Here is a 19,213-nt window from a genome sequence, read left to right on the forward strand (position 1 = left end):
CGCTGTGGAAACTTCATTTCTTGTTCCTCCTGCCATAAATTCCCTCTGACAGATTCATTTGGAGCACAGGAGATGAGAGGGAAGTTCCTGACCTTGGGATGATTCATTGAGACATCCTGGGGAGGGCTGGGAGATGTTCAGCTGGAATTTCCTCCTCTGGCTCTCCTGGAGTTTGGGATTTATGGTGTGAAACAGCAGAAATGGGGGCCTGGCACACCCAGATTGTCCCCACCAGCCCCACAGCAGGGCAGGGAGCTGGGATGATGCTCTGGGGCACAGGATGGGATTGTTGGGGTGTCTCTGCAGGGCCAGGGGTTGGACTGGGTGGTCCTTGGGGGTCCCTCCCAGCTCAGGCTATTCTGTGATTCTCTGCAGACCAACCTCACCCTGGACCACCCCTGTCTTGTCCCAGGTCCCAGCAGAGCTTCCCAAGGATTGAAACACCTCAGGAAGGCACCTCTGGCTGCCTCTGGATCCCTGAGCTCTGGCTTCAAGATGTGGACAAGCATTGGGATGATGGTCTGGGGCACAGGGTGGGATTGTTGGGGTGTCTGTGCAGGGCCAGAGGTTGGACTGGATGGTCCTTGGGGGTCCCTGGGTCCCCTGGGACAAGAATTTTAGAGCATCCAAGAGGAAAAGAGCCTTGTGGGCATCAACAATCCTTGGAATCCTTCCCATGGTGCCCAAGGTGGACAATGCAGTGTTGGAGGGAACCTCTCCACGTGCAGTGGGGTGAGGTTTTCTGCTCCGGAGCACTCAGCAGGTTCTCCTCATCCTCCCAGGGCACAGCCAAGTGACACATCTCAGTGCCACCAGTTTGAGGGCAGGGATGGAATTGCCCTCATGGGGTGTGGGCAGCAGGTGCTTCATGTTTGTCTTGTAAATAATGGTTTGTCTCGGTTGTGAATGGAGATAATGGGGTGGAAATGGAGGAAGTTGGCTGAGAAACTGGAATGAGACACAAACCTTTTCCTTTCCTGCTTTTCTTGGGAAACTGAAGCAGCCAGAGTAGCATTTTGTGCACAATTCCTTGTCAGTGCAATCATGGAATGGGTTGGGTTGAGAGGGACTTAAAGCCCATCCAGTTCCACCTCTTGCCATGGGCTGGGACACTTTCCACTGTCCCAGGTTGTTCCAACCTGGCCTGGGACACTCCCAGGGATGGGGCAGCCACAGCTTCTCTGCCCAACCTGTGCCAGGGCCTGCCCACCCTCCCAGCCAGCAATTCCTTCCCAGTATCTCATCTCTTCCCAATATCCCATTCCCTGTGTCCTGTCCCTCCAGGCCTTGTCCCCAATCCCTCTCCAGCTCTCCTGGAGCCCCTTCAGGGGCTCTCAGGTGTCCCTGGAGCCTTCTCTTCTCCAGGTGACCCCCCCAGCTCTCCCGTCCTATCTTCATTTGTTTTTGGGAAGGTTTATCTCTTTAAAAAAGTGAATTTTGCTGCTCTTTTTGCCCTGCTAAGGAATCCTGTCTGGAGGTTTTAACAGCCAAGAATTTCTGTTGATGGGTTAGGAAATCTCTGATCTGGGTTATAAAAATTACTGTGCAGATGCATTTAATGAAGTGCAGATGAATTTAATGAAGTGCAGCTGCTCAGAGTGACCAACCCCAGCCCTGTTCCTTGGGGACTGTGGGCACAGCCAGGGTGACAAACACAGCCTGGCATTTGCCAGTCCCTTCAACTCTTCACCTCCTGCAGTTTGGAGCTGTTGAGTTACTGGAAGACTTTTACATTTCGTTTCTTTTTTCAGGCTCTTAAATAAACACTGGGATGGTTTGAGCTCCCTGGGTTTGCCTCATTCCTGCCAGGAGCTGCTGGGAAAGCTGGCACTGGTGCTGGAGTAATGCCAGGGGGTTCTACCAACCTGTGCCAGCAGCAGGAAGTTGTTATTGAAGGGATGGAGGTGATTTCATCCAAGCTGTGGAAAGTCTGGACTCATCTGGATTATTCTTGAGTTTTGTTGCCCTTTCCAAAGGGGATTTCTCAAGCAACCCACTTTCTAAACCTGCCTCCAGGGAAAACCTGAAGGTTCAGTGTTTGCCTCCTTTCTTTAGCTCCTTTTTTGTCTGTTTAGGATGAAATTGCTTTCATTAAAATGATTTTGGGGAAATACCACTCGTGCCTTTCTGCAAAGGGGTTACAAATCATTCCTTTTCCTGCTGTGATTGAGAATTTAACAGAACAGTCTGGGATAGAGGAACAGCTGCCCAGAGCTGGAAAAGGGAAGGGAGAAGAACTGATTAAGTGTTTATGGAAGTGTTTATAATTCTGTACCAATATGTGTGAGGAAATGAGGAGCTCCTGTAAAACCAGAAAATAGAAGAGAGCTTTTTTATTCCCATCTTTCTTTCCCCTACATTTTGGCAATCTGAAATTGAATGCTGATTTAACATCTGAGTTGAAATGCTGATGTTTTGAAGGTTGGTGCTGATTTCCAGTTGGTTCTGCAGGTGCTGGAAGATAAAATTGTTGAATAGTTTGGTTGGAAGGGACCAAAAAGATGGTCTAAGTCTGCCATAGGCAGGGACACCTCCCACCAGCCCAGGGTGCTCCAAGCCCTATCCAACCTGGCCTTGGACACTCCCAGGGCTGGGGCAGCCACAGCTTCTCTGCCCAACCTGTGCCAGGGCCTGCCCACCCTCCCAGCCAAGGATTTCTCTTTAATCTTCCATCTCACACGATTATTTGGGTTGGAAAAGACCTCCAAGATCATCGAGTCCAACCTGTGGCCAAACACAACCTTGGAGACCAGCCCATGGCACCAAGTGCCACCTCCAGCCTTTCCTTGGACACCTCTAGGGATGGGACTCCACCACCTCTCTGGGCAGCCCCTTCCAATGCCCAACCCCCCTTTCTGTGAGGAAATTCTTCCTCATGTCCAACCTGCCCCTCCCCTGGGTGCAGCTTCAGCCCATGTCCTGCCACCCATCCCTGCCCTCTGGCAGTGGGAAGCCATTCCCTGTGTCCTGTCCCTCCAGGCCTTGTCCCCAGTCCCTCTCCAGCTCTCCTGGAGCCCCTTCAGGCCCTGCCAGGGGCTCTCAGGTGTCCCTGGAGCCTTCTCTTCTCCAGGTGACCCCCCCAGCTCTCCCAGCCTGGCTCCAGCCCTGCAGCATCTCTGGGGCCTCCTCTGCACTCGCTGCAGCAGCTCCACGGCCTTGGGCTGTTGTTGCCCAGGGCTGGGGCAGCTCTGGGGGGGTTTGGGGGCTCCCCTGAGGGACACAGGGGCACAATCCCCCCTGTCCTGCCCTGCTGCCCACGCTGGGGGACCAGCACAGGGCACGGGGATGGCTGGGATGGGACATGTTCAGTGTATGATCCCTCAACACCCCCAAGTCCTTCCCTCCAGGACTGCTCTCCATCCCACCCCAAAAATGAAATAATTTAAATATATTTTAGGAGATTGTAGTGATAGAAAAGGGGTTTATTTTCATCATTGGTGCTCTGTGGGTTTCTCCTCCTCCTCCCTCAATGAAATCCTTCTCCGTGCCCTCCTCCAAGGGAAATAATATTAACATGCCTTTCATTCTTTTAATTAATCCATGTGAGGGGGAGGACCTTTTTTGGGCAGGCAGAACATCCTTCTGTGTTACAAACATACAGACTTTATTTCTGGAGGAACAGACTTCCCTTCTTCCCTCAGGTTTGATGCTGAAAAATCTCCTTTTCTGTATTATTATTTTTAATACTTGTGGTATTATTATTTTTTGTTGTTGTTATATTTGCTCTTATTATTATTATTATTATATTTGCTCTTATTATTTTTACACTCATGATTTACTCTTACTATTACTTTTACACCCTTATTACTATGTTGATCAAGGTGTCATTAAATCACTTCATTATCTGAGAATTTCTTTCATTAATCAACACATTATTTTCTTTTTTGACTCCCTGCTCTTCCCGTGTCATTCTTGGTGGTGTTTCAACCAAAAAAAATTTGCTTTAAAATGTTAAATATTTGTCATTTTGTGGAGTCAAAAATCTCTTTGTCTGTTCTGTGTGGAAACCACCAAAGTTCACCTTTTTTACACCAAACTCTTTCCCAACTCCTTGACTTTTTTTGTTTTTAGGGATCACTTTTCCAGCAGGTGACTCTGCTACGTAGTAGCTTAGAAATTTTTAGCGTGTTAGACAGGAAATAAATTGAATTATTTCTATCCCTGTTAAGGAAAGTGGGTCAGGCTGGGATGTTTATTTATAGAACATCCCAATATTTCCTTTTTTTGCTGCAGCACTGACTGATTTGGGACTTGAGCTTTGCTGGAAGTGCCACCACCAACTTGGGAGCTTTTGTGGCCTGGAAATGAGCAGGGATGGAGGTTTGGAGCCAAAGCAGACCCTCAGGGGGCTTTTGGAGGGGCCAGGGGGGGCATTTTGGGGTGCAGGGGGGGGAGAATTTGGGCAGCAGGTTCATCCATGGCATTAAATAAGAATTACTGATTTTATTTTCTTTTAGAGAAGCTGTGGCTGCCCCAGCCCTGGGAGTGTCCCGGGCCAGGTTGGAGCACCCTGGGCTGGTGGGAGGTGTCCCTGCCCATGGCAGGGGGTGACACTGGATGGGCTTTATGTCCCTTCCAAACCAAACCATTCTGTGATTCTGGAGCCAGGCTGGGAGAACTCGGGGGGTCACCTGGAGAAGAGGAGGCTCCAGGGACACCTGAGAGCCCCTGACAGGGCCTGAAGGGGCTCCAGGAGAGCTGGAGAGGGAGTGGGGACAAGGCCTGGAGGGACAGGACACAGGGAATGGCTTCCCACTGCCAGAGGGCAGGGATGGGTGGGATATTGGGAAGGAATCCTTCTCTGTGAGGGTGACAAGGGACTGGACTGGAATTCCCAGAGAAGCTGTGGCTGCCCCATCCCTGGGAGTATCCAAGGCCAGGTTGGACAGGGCTTGGAGCAGCCTGGGCTGGTGGGAGGTGTCCCTGTCCAGGGCAGGGGTGAAACTGGGTGAGCTTTGATGTCTCTTCCAACCCAAACCATTCCATGATCTTGTGATTCTAATTTGGTCTTGTCAGATGATTTCTCTCTGGATATAATTAGCTGGCTTATAACGAGAAGTTTCTGGGTTTGTAGGGTAAGAGAGCAAGCAAAGCTCTTCTGCAGAGAGGAGCTGCAGTGCATTTTTAGATTAAAATGTCTTTAAAATTCCTCTCCTTGCTTGGTTGGGCAAGCAAAGCATTGAGACAGCCTGGAGGAGCTCCAGGTGTGGCTCAGCTTCTTTAGGCTGAGGAGGGGACTTGTTCAAGATTGGAGCTGCTGCTGGAAGCTCTGATGGGATCAGGGCAGAGACATCAGCCCTCCCTGAATGACACCCCTCAGTGGCACCTCAGGAGCTGGCACAGTGTGCCAGGACTGGGAATGTGATGCCCATACCAGGGGTCAACTGGAGAGGGACAATCAGTTCTGGGCCCCTCAGTTGAGGAAAGATCTTGAGGGGCTGGAGCAGGGCCAGAGAAGAGCAACGAGGCTGGAGAAGGGACTGGATGTGGCACTGAGTGTCCCCTGAAACACCTCCAGGGTCAGAGAATCCACCATGTCTTGATCCAACCCCACTGGGATCACCAGCCCAGGGCACAGAGTGACAGAGTGATCCCAGTGGAGTTGGATCAAGGGTTGGACTTGTTGATCTCAGAGGTCTCTTCCAACCCAAGTGAGAAGAGAAGAGCAACGAGGCTGGAGAAGGGAGTGGAGCACAAGTGCTGTGGGGAGAGGCTGAGGGAGCTGGGGGTGTTCAGCCTGGAGAAGAGGAGGCTCAGAGGTGACCTCAGCACTGTCTGGAACTGCCTGAAGGGAAGTTCTGGCCAGGTGGGGGTTGGTCTCTTCTCCCAGGCACTCAGCAACAGGACAAGGGGGCACGATGGGCTCAAGCTCTGCCAGGGGAAATTGAAGTTGGAGAGCAGAAAAACCTTCTTTGCAGGGAGAGTGCTCAGGGATTGGAATGGGCTGCCCAGAGAGGGGTTGGATTCCCCATCCCTGGAGGTTTTTCAGCTGAGCACTGAGTGCCATGATCTGGTAAAGGGACTGGAGTTGGCCCAAGGGTTGGACTTGATCTGGGAGGTCTTTTCCAACCCAATCCATTCTAGGATTCTGTGATTCTGCAGTAGGGTCATTGCCTTCATCTGGGACACCTGGCCTGGAATTGGTGGGATCTTCCCAGCTTTCCCTGTGCTGTGGCAGGAGAAGGGATTTAGCTGGTGTGAAATTCCTGCAGTGGATTCTTGGGTGGTGTTTATGTGCTCCTCTCTCCTCCCCAGTGGGGCTGATCCCTATTCCATGCCTATAAATCCAAGCTCTAAATAAATCTATGATAATCTATAAATTCCAGGATTTATCCTTTAACCTCAGAGCTCTCTGTGAGAAGATGAATAAAGCCAAATTGTCCATCAATTTAAGCTGGAAAGTCTTTGTTCTGGGAATGGGCTGCGACAGCCCTTCCTTTATTGCCTTCAAATTCACCCAAACAATGACTTTTAATTGTGCAGTGCTTGAGGAGAAAAACTCATTGTTGGCATCGATCTCTGGACTGAGCAACTCCAAAATGAGGAGGAGCAAAGGGGTTTTTGGCTTTGTTAATTTTTTTTATGTTGTTTTTATTTTTTTAATGCAAAGGCTCTTCCAAACCTCTCCAGACAAGATGCTAATTCTTTTGTGGCAGTTTAAGGAATGTACCAGTATAGAAAGTCCCTTTAATCTTGGCATGCTGTGGAGGGAACCGCAGCAAAGTGATTTAATCCTGAATGATAAGCAGGGCTTTAGATTTATTAGCTGCTAATTAGACAACAGCTTCGAGGCTTTGCCTGGTTGTGCTGTCCTTGTCTTTGCAGGAGTTTCTCAGTGTGTGCTGATTCGTGTTTGAAACCCACACCCTGCTCGTGTTCCTCGTGTTGTCGTTAAACCCACGGGGAGTTTTCTGGTGCTTCCCCCAATGTCAGAGCTGGTTTTTTATCCAGGAGATGCCACCGAGTGCTGGGTCATTTTCTTGTGTGGGTTTGGTGCTTTTAGGGCCTCCCAGAAATAATACACTTTTATATAAAATATTAAGGATTATATTAACGTATATTATATAATATAACAGATATATAAAAATATATAATATATATTATTATATATAATAGATAATATATTATTATATAAAGTATATTATATATTTTTATCTATCTAGTATATTTTTATATATCTATGATATATTCTATATTATTATATTAATGTATGTTATATAATATAATAGATATATAAAATATATAATATATATTATGTCTTGTATATCATATATATTCATAATAGAATATATATTTATATTATAAGAATATTATTATATTATATATAGACTATTATATATTAGTTTTATAATATTATAATATAAAATAGTATATATAATAGTATATAGTATATGATATATAATAGTATATAATATATATATTCATGTCATAGAAATAAATATAAAGAAATATAACTAAAATATAATAAATATAAATATATATAAAATTTATTTATAACAGTATATATACTATATAGTATATATAATAGTATATAGTATATGGTATATGATATAATAATATATAATATATCATATTTATAGCATATAAATAAATATTAATATAAATATAAGAAATATAAGAAAAATAATATATAAAAATATAACCAATTATTATATATGAATATACAATATGTATTTATATATTTATATATTAATATATAAATTATAATTAAAATTATATATCATATATGTTATATATTATTATATTTTTATATATAACATATAAAATGTATTTAATATGTAATATATAATAATATATAATGATTATTTATCTTTATACATATTAATATAATATATATTTTATGTAATATAATATTGATATTATGTATTATAATATATAATCCTTTTATAAAATATATTTCCCGTAGAAGCTCTTTTTTCTCAGACCTTCATCAGTGCTTCATTTTTGTCTTTAACTTAAAAAAAATCTGAAATAGGCAGCACTTTCCTTTTGATCCTTAATTATTGCAGCCCAACTGGAAATCAGGGTCTAGTTTAACACCCTCAGCACTGTCGGGACAGTAACATTTGACCCGAGGTTTAAGCACTCTGTGTATTCACAGGACTGTCTGTTGGTTGTTACAATCCCAGGTTTACAAACAGATCCCGGGGTTGTTTTTCCACCCTGGGGGTTTGAAAGGCGATGTTGGAGTTGAGGACCTTGTGAGGGTTGGAGTGAAGGGCCTGAGTTTGGTTCCCTTGGGGTGGGGCAGCTGCTCTTTGGAGAGGAGGGGATGGAACACCGGGGCGGGGGACAGGAGCACATCCTGGGGGACATCACCAGGGTGACAGAGGCACAGGGGGGTGATGCTGTCCCTGCAAGGTGACAAAGGCGCATGGGGGGTGACAAAGGCATATGGGGGTGGTGCTGGCCCTGCAAGGTGACAAAGGCACAGGGGGGTGATGCTGTCCCTTCAGGTGACAAAGGTGCATGGGGGGTGACAAAGGCATATGGGGGTGGTGCTGGCCCTGCAAGGTGACAAAGGCACATGGGAAGGTGACAAAGGTACATGGGAGGTGATGCTGTCCCTGCAGGTGACAAAGGCATATGGGGGTGATGCTGTCCCTGCAAGGTGACAAAGGAACGTGTGGGTGATGTTGTCCCTGCAGGTGACAAGGGCACATAGGAGGGTGACAAAGGCACAGGGGGTTGATGCTGTCCCTGCAAGGTGACAAAGGAACATGTGGGTGATGCTGTCCCTTCAGGTGACAAAGGTACATGGGAAGGTGACAAAGGCATATGGGGGTGATGCTGTCCCTGCAGGTGACAAGGCCACATGGGAAGGTGACAAAGGCACAGGGGGGTGATGCTGTTTCTGCAGGTGACAAAGGCACATGGGGGGGTGATGCTCTCCCTTCAGGTGACAAAGGCACATGGGCAGTGATGCCCTCCCTGCAGGTGACAAAGGCACATGGGAGGTGTTGCTGTCCCTGCAAGGTGACAAAGGCACATGGGAGGTGATGCTGTCCCTGCAGGTGACAAAGGCATGTGGGAGGTGTTGCTGTCCCTGCAAGGTGACAAAGGAACATGTGGGTGATGCTGTCCCTGCAGGTGACAAAGGCACATGGGAAGGTGACAAAGGCATATGGGGGTGATGCCCTCCCTGCTCTCTGTTTTTTGCATGTGAGTGATGAAATCCTCATGGAATCACAGAATTGGTTGGATTGGAAAAACCCTCTGAGATCATCCAGTCCAACCATCCCCAGCACTGCCAGGGCCACACTGACCATGACCCCAAGTGCCACATCCATAGGGCTTTGAAGTCCCTCCAGGAATGGGAACTCCACCTGATTCAGGGACCCCTCAAGAAAAAGGATTTTATCCATACTCCATAAAATCATATGGCCTTTATTAATTTTTAATCAGAACTGTACTATTTTAGCTTGTTCCTTAGTTTGTCAGTTCTCTTAACCATGCAGAGCTTTGGACAAAGGGAATTTAACCCTGTAATGTAAGAAACAACCCTGTCATTTTAAGAGATAACCCCAAAACTCTGTTTGAATTAGAGTCTGACCTGTAAGCAATAAATCAGAAACCCTGTCCAGGTTGAGGCCTGAAGCTGTAACTTTGTTTAGTTAAAAAGAAATCTAAAGCTGCAGAGATCAGAGCAGCCCATTGGAGCTGTTAAAAGTCACCCAAAATATCCTGCCTGACTTTGGGGAGGAGTTTTCAACTGTAACTGAGTTTATCAACCTGGAAACACAAAGGTCTGGTTGAACATCTTTGGTGGGGTTACTCCCCCATGTTCCCAGCAGTGAATAAAAGGAAGGATTTTGTTCTATTCTGTTGGATTTGATTGTTTCTTAACTCAAACCCCTGCTGTGCCAGGGCTGGAAAACCCTTTCCATGGAGGAATTAAACCAGTATCCAATCTAAATGTCCCCTGGCCCAGCCTGAGGCCATTCCCTCTCTTCCTGTCCCTGTTCCCTGGAGCAGAGCCCAACCCAACTCCAACTCCCCCCTCCTTCCAAGGAATTTTAGGGATCCAGAAGGTCCCTCCTGAGCCTCCTTTTCTCCAGGCTGAGCCCCCCCAGCTCCCTCAGTTCTCCATGCCCTTCCCAGCTCCATTCCCTTCTCTCCAGCCCCCCAATGTCTCTCTGAGGGTCCCAGGGCTGGAGGTGCCTCCCCAGGATCCATCTGGTGTCCGCGTGGGACCACCCTGATGGATGTCAGGAAAAGATGTGAATTAAAAAAAAAATCAAATCCAATAGAATAGAACAAAATTCTTCCATTTATTCAGCTCTGGGAACATGGAGGGTAATTCCACCAAAGATGTTCAACCAGACTTTTGTGTTTCAAGATTTATAAACTCAGTTACAACTGAAAACTCCCCAAAGCCAGGCTGGATATTTTGGGTGACTTTTAACACCTCTAATAAGCTGCTCTGATCTCTACAGATTTATATTTCTTTTTAACTAAACGTTACAGCTTCAAACCTCAGCCTGGACAGGGTTTCTGATTTATTTCTTACAGCTCAGTCTCTAATTCAAACAGAGTTTTGGGGTTATTTCTTACAGTTCATCTGAGAGGGTTAAATTCCTCCTTGTCTGTGGCTCTGCTGGGTCAAGAGAACTGACAGACTTGGCTACAAGATAAAAGCAAAAACTAAAATAAAATACAAAATTAGACAGGTCTGATTAAACATTAGCAAAGACCATTATGATTTTATTAATTAAAAATTAGCAAAGACTATTATGATTTTATTATTAAAAACTAGCAAAGACCAACATGATTTTATTAGTTAAAATTAGCAAAGACCGTTATGATTTTATGATTAAAAATTAGCAAAGACCGTTATGATTTGATGATAAAAAATTAGCAAAGACCAACATGATTTTATTAATTAAAATTAGCAAAGACCATTATGATTTATGATTAAGAATTAGCAAAGACCATTATGATTTTATCATTAAAAATTAGCAAAGACCATTATGATTTTATTAATTAAAAATTAGCAAAGACCATTATGATTTGATGATTAAAATTAGCAAAGACCAACATGATTTTATTAATTAAAATTAGCAAAGACCAACATGATTTTATGATTAAAAAATAGCAAAGACCATCATGATTTTATTAATTAAAAATTAGCAAAGACCATTATGATTTTCTGATTAAAAATTAGCAAAGACCATTATGATTTTATTAATTAAAAACTAGCAAAGACCAACATGATTTTATTAAGTAAAATTAGCAAAGACCATTATGATTTTATTAATTAAAATTAGCAAAGACCATTATGATTTGATGATTAAAAATTAGAAAATGCCATTATGATTTCATTAATTAAAATTAGCAAAGTCCAACATGATTTTATGATTACAAATTAGCAAAGACTATTATGATTTTGTTAAATAAAAATTAGCAAAAACCAACATGATTTTATTAAATAAAATTAGCAAAGACCAACATGATTTTATGATTAAAAATTAGCAAAGACCATTATGATTTTATTATTTAAAATTAGGAAAGACCGTTACGATTTTATGATTAAAAATTAGCAAAGACCAACATGGTTTTTTTAATTAAGAATTAACAAAGACCAGCATGATTTGATGATTAAAGGCCATTATGATTTTATGCAGAAGGGATAAAATCCTCTTTCTTGAGGGCTCTCAACTCCCTCTCCTTGAGTGAGTTTCTCGAGGACTCCAAATAACTCACAGGGAAGTTTGTGCTAAAAACACATCCAAGAACTTTGGCCGTTCTTGTATTTATAAAACTCAACCCTCTCTTTTGGTTTTACGGCGCTGAAATCTCATTAAATTCTGTTGGTTTTGCAACACTCCAGTTTTTATTTCTCCCCGAGCTGTGACATGGCTGGGGCTGCACCATGGACAGGATTATTTTATTGGGTTTGATTGTATTTTTGATATCACTCTTGACAACATTTCTGTGGAAAATAATTTAGGGAATTTGTCCAGATTTTAGGAGTTTGTGAGCAGAGTTTGGCACCTGGAATGAGGCTGTTTTAACTTGGGAGTCTTGCTCAGGTTTCCACAACCTGTTGAGTTTTGGTTGCCAGTGTTGCTCCAGTTTCATTCCTGGCTTTTCCATGGATATTGTTTCCAAAAGGCTGGAGCAGTGGAGTTGTTATTGACTCCAGCCTGAAACTGGCAGCTGGTTTGTGAATTCCTGAGCAGCGGTTGGAATTTTCAAAGATGCTGTTGAAAATAGATTTATTTAAAATATATTTATTCAAAATAAATATATATATATATATTTATTCAAAATAAATACATTTATTCAAAAAATATATATATTTATTCAAAATAAATATATTTATTCAAAATATATATATTTATTCCAAATAAATATATTTATTCCAAAGAAATATATTCAAAATAATTCAAATTAAATGTATATATTTATTCAAAATAAATATATTTATTCAAAAAATATATATTTATTCCAAATAAATATATTTATTCCAAAGAAATATATTCAAAATAATTCAAATTAAATTTATATATTTATTCAAAATAAATATATTTATTCAAAATATATATATTTATTCCAAATAAATATATTTATTCGAAAGAAATATATTCAAAATAATTCGAATTAAATTTATATATTTATTCAAAATAAATATATTTATTCAAAAAATATATATTTATTTCATAAATATATATGGAATTCCATAAATATATAAATATATAAATATGTATATTTATTTATTCAAAATAAATATATTTTTTCACAATATATATATTCAAAATAAATACATTTATTCCAAATAAATATATATCTTTATTCACAATAAATATATATGTTTATTCCAAATAAATCTATTTATTCAAAAGAAATATATTTATTCCAAAGAAATATATATATTTATTCAAAATAAATGTATTTATTCACAATAAATATATGTTTATTCCAAGTACATCTATTTATTGTAAATAAATATATTTATTCCAAAGAAATATATATATTTATTCCAAATAAATATATTTGTTCAAAATAAATGTATACATTTATTCAAATGAAATGTATATATTTATTCCAAAGAAATATATTTATTCACAATAAATATATGTATTTATTCCAAGTAAATATATTTATTCCAAAGAAATATATATATTTATTGTGAATAAATATATTTATTCTCTATATATATATTTATTCAAAATAAATATATTTATTCAAAATAAATATATATCATGGAACGGTTTGGGTTGGAAGGGGCATTAAAGCCCACCCAGTGCCACCCCGTGCCATGGGCAGGGACACCTCCCACCAGGCCAGGGTGCCCCAAACTCCATCCAGCCTGGCCTTGGACACTCCCATGGATCCAGTAACAGCCAGAGCTTCCTCAGCTCACTCTCTGAGGTTGAAAAGCATTATAATAAATTCACATGCAGAGAGAGGAAGGTGCTTTTTAAAAAATCTCTGGGGTTTGCCTTTTTAATTTGGAGCAGAGATGAACCTTAAAAGTGCTCAGTGGAAGAAAAAAAGTGGAAAATCATTTTTGGCTCAGACAAAATATTCAAAGAGGACGAACTGATAACATTAACAGATCCCCGGGAAAACACACAGAAGAGGCTCCAAGAGGGGTTTGGGGAACTTCTGATCTTTCTTCATTTTCTTCCAAGCTTGAAGTCCTGGTGGTTTTATATTCCTGAAGTTGTGTTGGAAGTTGGGTTGTGCCAGAGGGCTGGGATTTGCCCCAGCCTTGTGTCCAGGGTGGGGTTTGTCACCTGCCTGGGGAGGAATCCAGGTGGGCTGTGCTGGTTTAAAGGTGAACCTGCAGGAGAAATGAACCCAGCACTAAAGAGATTATAAGTCAGAGTTACAATTTAATATCAATATTACAATAAATGCAATGACACAAAGAGAAATTGGGTTTAACCCCCAACCCCAGCAGTGTAACCCACCCCCTGGGGCACAAACACAGGGAGGTTTGGTGGCCCCTGTGCTGAGCCCCACGTGGTTCCCCCGAGTCCAAAGGAAAAGGAAGGGACAAAGCTGTTGGTGCAGATGATGGCACAGTCTGGGGGAGAGTGGTGGGCTCCTCCTGTCCAGGTTCTGCTCCTCCTCTGGATCCAACCAGTGGTCCCAGAGGTCCCCAAAGCCCAAGATTGTCTCCCCTCAGGTTTGGGTGGGAGCCCCCAGTGCCTCCCCCATGGCAGGGAGTTCCACCCTGGGGGATCTGACTCTGGGAGTCAGGGGGGAATTTGGAATGGTTCCTGGCCCCTGAGCAGAGCTGAGCCCTCAGGTGGGTGTGGAGGTGCCAAGGAGTCCCTGCAGGGCAGTTCTCCCAGCTCCTCTGGCAGGCTTCTTTCCCAGCCAGCTCCCAGCCTGAGGGCTCAGGTGTGCCCTGGGCAGCTGCTGCCAATGGGCCATTGGGAAGAGTTGGTGGGCAATGAATGGAGGGTGGAGAATGCCCAGCTTTGGTCACACCCACCCAGGGATAAACTGGTCCCACCTGCTGAACTGGGACAGGTGCCAAGGTATGTTCTGCCAGGATAGGGCGTTGGGGCACCTGCAGGTGCTGCTGGTGTGCTGCCATCAGCCCTGGTGTTTGTTTGGAACTGTTCCTGGCTTCAAACCGTTCTGGAATATTGGGATGGATTCCCATGGGATGAGGTGAGGAGCGCCCCCACGGTTTGGCTCTTGGCTTTGTCTTCTGCTTGTCTGAAATTAGCACTGGGCAGTGTTTGAAGATGTTGCTGACAACAGTCATGGCATGGGTTGGGTTCGAAGGAGACTCAATGATCGTCCCATTCCACTCCTGCCATGGGCAGGGACACCTCCCACCAGCCCAGGGTGCTCCAAGCCCTGTCCAACCTGGCCTTGGATATTCCCAGGAATGGAGCAGCCACAGCTTCTCTGCCCAACCTGTGCCAGGGCCTGCCCACCCTCCCAGCCAGCAATTCCTTCCCGGTATCCCACCCATCCCTGCCCTCTGGCAGTGGGAAGCCATTCCCTGTGTCCTGTCCCTCCAGGCCTTGTCCCCAGTCCCTCTAAATCCTTTTCAAGCTTTTCCCCTTCCTCCCTTTCAGTGGCATCCTGAGTTTTTGTGGCTTTGTGAGCTGCTGTTCATGGTGTGTCTCAGGATGAATGCGTCCAACTCTACTTTCTGCTTGCACATCCTTCTCCAGAGCTTTTCTGCTGTCAAGTCGTCTCCACCTATTTATAGGAGCAGAATGGGGCGATTTTTGGGTATTCCTGGCACTGTCCCAGCAGTGGGAATCACTCAGCTCTCTGACCTCAGTCACCTCACAGGGCATGACCTGGCCGTGGGAACTGGGTTTACCTGGTGATGGGAACAGAGATGACCTGGGCATGGGAACAGGCTGAGGGATGACCTGGGATGTGAACAGGCTTTGGGGTGACCTGGGAATGGGAACAGGCTGAGGAATGGGATGGGAATGGGGACAGGAATGACCTGGGGATGGGAACAGCCTGAGGGGTGAATCCAGCTCAGGAGAGATTATGTCAGAGTTACAATTTAATAACAATATCACAATAAATGCAATGGCACAAAGGAAATTGGGTTTAACCCCCAAGCCCAGCAGTGTAACCCACCCCCTGGGGCACAAACACAGGGGGGTTTGGTGGCCCCTGTGCTGAGCCCCACGTGGTTCCTTCGAGTCCAAAGCAAAAGGAAGGGACAAAGCTGTTGGTGCAGATGATGGCACAGTCTGGGGGAGAGTGGTGGACTCCTCCTGTCCAGGTTCTGCTCCTCCTCTGGATCCCAGGAGTGGTCCCAGAGGTCCCCAAAGCCCAAGATTGTCTCCCCTCAGGTTTGGGTGGGAGCCCCCAGTGCCTCCCCCATGGCAGGGAGTTCCACCCTGGGGGATCTGACTCTGGGAGTCAGGGGGGATTTTGGAATGGTTGCTGGCCCCTGAGCAGAGCTGAGCCCTCAGGTGGGTGTGGAGGTGCCAAGGAGTCCCTGCAGGGCAGTTCTCCCAGCTCCTCTGGCAGGCTTCTTTCCCAACCAGCTCCCAGCCTGAGGGCTCAGCTGTGCCCTGGGCAGCTGCTGCCAATGGGCCATTGGGAAGAGTTGGTGGGCAATGAATGGAGGGTGGAGAATGCCCAGCTTTGGTCACAGCCACCCAGGGATAAACTGGTCCCAGCTGCTGAACTGGGACACGATGGCTCTTCAAAATCTAGGAAATCACCTCAGAATGTTTGGACCCAGTGGAACCAATGCCTGCCTTGGTTTTGTCTTTCCAGGCTCACTGAACCTTCAGGGTACGTCACGGATGGGCCTGGGAATTACAAATACAAGACCAAGTGCACGTGGCTCATCGAGGGCAGGTGAGTGTTGGAAGCAGCTTGGCATCTCCTCTCTGAATTTTGGTTAAGATTTCTCTGCATTGAAGATTTTTATATCTCACCTTTCTCTTTTTCTTAAAACTGGGTAAGGTAGCACTAAGTTGTTGTTGGTAAATAATTTTTTGGGTTTTTTTACCCTTAAAACTGACTTATGATTGAGAGGTTTCTGTTGAAACAGCATATGGTGAAAAAAGCTCAGTGTCTTTGGGTGAATAAAGAAGGATTCTGGGTTATTTAACTGATATCAGTGGGCCATTGACATGTTGGGATTCACATGGGGGTTTTTGGCACTATGGAAAAATAAAGATGAAACCCTCTGAAAGCCCCTTTGTGAAAAAATCAGTGTCTGGAAGGAGATACTTCAGATTCTTCTTTATTCACTGGGCCATGAGGACTTCAGAGCACCAGTGACTTTTCTTGCAGAGGTTTGCTAACCTGGGGGAAGTCCTTGAGGCCTCTCCCCTCACTTCGCTGCCTTGCCTGGACTTGATCCTTCCTTTGCTTGCAGCAGTTTCCTGCAGAGGTGTTTGGGAGCAGCACAGAATCATAGAATGGATTGGCTTGGAAAAGACCTCTGAGACCATCAAGTCCAACCCTTGGTCCAACTCCAGTCCCTTTACCAGATCATGGCACTCAGTGTCACGGCCAAGCTCAGCTGAAAAACCTGCAGGGATGCGGAATCCACCCCCTCTCTGGGCAGCCCATTCCAATGCCTGAGCACTCTCTCTGCAAAGAACGTCTTCCTGATGTCCAACCTAAACCTCCCATGTGGGAGGATGGACTGGCACTGGGCACTGCCAACTGAGGCATCTTAAAATGCCAAAAGCCCAGAGCACACTTTGCCTTGGCCTTCTCCCTGTGGGTGACATGAGCAGTGGGACTGAGGCCCAGCAGCTTTGCCAGTGCCACCAAGGTGTTTGGTGCGGTCACAGGATACAGGGAAGGAGTGGGGTATCCAGAGAGACCTGGGCAGGCTGGAGAGGTGGCACCATGGGGACTTCATGGAGACCAACAAAGCCAAGTGCAAAGTGGTGCCCCTGGGTCTGGGCAATCCTGACACAAACTCAGGTGGGTGGGGAAGGGATGGAGGGCAGTCCTGGGGGCAGGATTTGGGGGTGTTGGGGGATCATGAGGTGGGCATGCCCCATCCCTGAACCCCCCGTGCCCTGGGCTGGCCCCTCAGCATGGGCAGCAGGGCAGGGGCGATTGTGCCCCTGTGCCCCCTCAGGGAAGGCCCCAAACCCCCCAGAGCTGCCCCAGCCCTGGACAACAACAGCCCAAGGCCGTGGAGCTGCTGCAGCGAGTGCAGAGGAGGCCCCGGAGATGCTGCAGGGCTGGAGCCAGGCTGGGAGAGCTGGGGGGGTCACCTGGAGAAGAGAAGGCTCCAGGGACACCTGAGAGTTCCTGGCAGGGCCTGAAGGGGCTCCAAGAGAGCTGGAGAGGGACTGGGGACAAGGCCTGGAGGGACAGGACACAGGGAATGGCTTCCCACTGCCAGAGAGCAGGGATGGATGGCAGGACATGGGCTGAAGCTGCACCAGGGGAGGGGCAGGTTGGACATGAGGAAGAATTTCCTCACAGAAAGGGGGGTTGGGCATTGGAAGGGGCTGCCCAGAGAGGTGGTGGAGTCCCATCCCTAGAGGTGTCCAAGGAAAGGCTGGAGGTGGCACTTGGTGCCATGGGCTGGTCTCCAAGGTTGTGTTTGGCCACAGGTTGGACTCGATGATCTTGGAGGTCTTTTCCAACCCAAATGATCCTGTGAGGTGGAACATTAAAGAGAAACCCTTGGCTGGGAGGGTGGGCAGGCCCTGGCACAGGTTGGGCAGAGAAGCTGTGGCTGCCCCATCCCTGGGAGTGTCCCAGAGCAGGTTGGACAGGGCTTGGAGCACCCTGGGCTGGTGGGAGGTGTCCCTGCCCATGGCAGGGGGTGGAATGAGATGATATTTAAGGTCTCTCCCAACTCAACCCATTCCACGTTTCCCTGTTTGGGGGTTTGCAGAAAATGGATATTCTCTGAATCTATTTCAGACCTTTATTTGGGATGGAAAAGTTAAATTCCCAAACTCCCAAGGAACTCAAATTTGAGGGCTGAGCTGCTCCAGAGAACCATCCAGAACTCTGGAATTGGGAGCCAACCACTGCTCATTAACTGTGCAAAGGATCCAAGTTCTTCCAGGTGGTTGAGATCAAAAGTTGGATGCTCCAAGTGGCAGCACCTTGTAATTTCTGTAGGGAATGGGGACCCAAGTGCAGATAGTTTGTAATTACAAGTAATTAAACAAATATTTCACAAGAGTGTTATTACAGACAAAGCAAGCTGGGCAATTCCAGCACAGCCAGATCAACCATCCTGACTGGTGGGTTTAAAGGGTGTTGTGTTCACCCCATCCCTCCTCCCCCAGGTCCCTTTCCCCATAAAAACACTCTGTTGATCCAAAAAAACCCCTCCAAATGGCCTAAACCCACCCAAATCTCGCTCAGTTTTCCATCATTTTATTCCCCAAAGGAATAATTCCATTATTGTCTAATTCCATGATGTTGGTTTTCAGGGTTAAGTGGGGATGAAATTTGGGAGAGCTCAGAGTGAGGTGTCACCCCCATCCCTCCTCCCTCAGGTCCCTTGTCCTATAAAAAATCTCAGTTGATCCAAAAAAACCCAACCAAATGGCCCCAAACCACCCAAACCTGGCTCACTTTTCCATTGCTTTATTCCCCAAAGGAGTAACTCCATTATTTTCTAATTCCATGATGTTGGTTTTCAGGGATGAAGTTTGGGAGAGCTCAGAGTGAGGTGTCACCCCCATCCCTCCTCCTTTGAGTCCCTTTGCCATAAAAACACTCAGCTGATCCCCTGAAGAACCACAAATAGCCCCAAACCAGCCAAATG

At 45.4% G+C, this 19,213-nt stretch overlaps 1 protein-coding gene across 4 annotated transcripts in view; it reads left to right on the plus strand.

The window, feature by feature from the left end:
• The window catches only part of ATRN (attractin), a 182,927-nt gene that overhangs the window by 24,204 nt on the left and 139,510 nt on the right, over positions 1-19,213 (plus strand). For all 4 annotated transcript variants that reach the window (XR_011697956.1, XM_071557080.1, XM_071557081.1 and 1 more), the window contains exon 2: positions 16,225-16,308. Coding sequence is in view for 3 of the 4 variants with exons in the window: in XM_071557080.1 (XP_071413181.1) it covers positions 16,225-16,308 (84 nt within the window). In the remaining variant the exon portion in view is untranslated. The remainder of the gene's footprint in view (positions 1-16,224; positions 16,309-19,213) is intronic.

Source organism: Pithys albifrons, chromosome 5 (assembly GCF_047495875.1).
Source record: "Pithys albifrons albifrons isolate INPA30051 chromosome 5, PitAlb_v1, whole genome shotgun sequence".
Taxonomy (NCBI): Eukaryota; Metazoa; Chordata; class Aves; order Passeriformes; family Thamnophilidae; genus Pithys; species Pithys albifrons.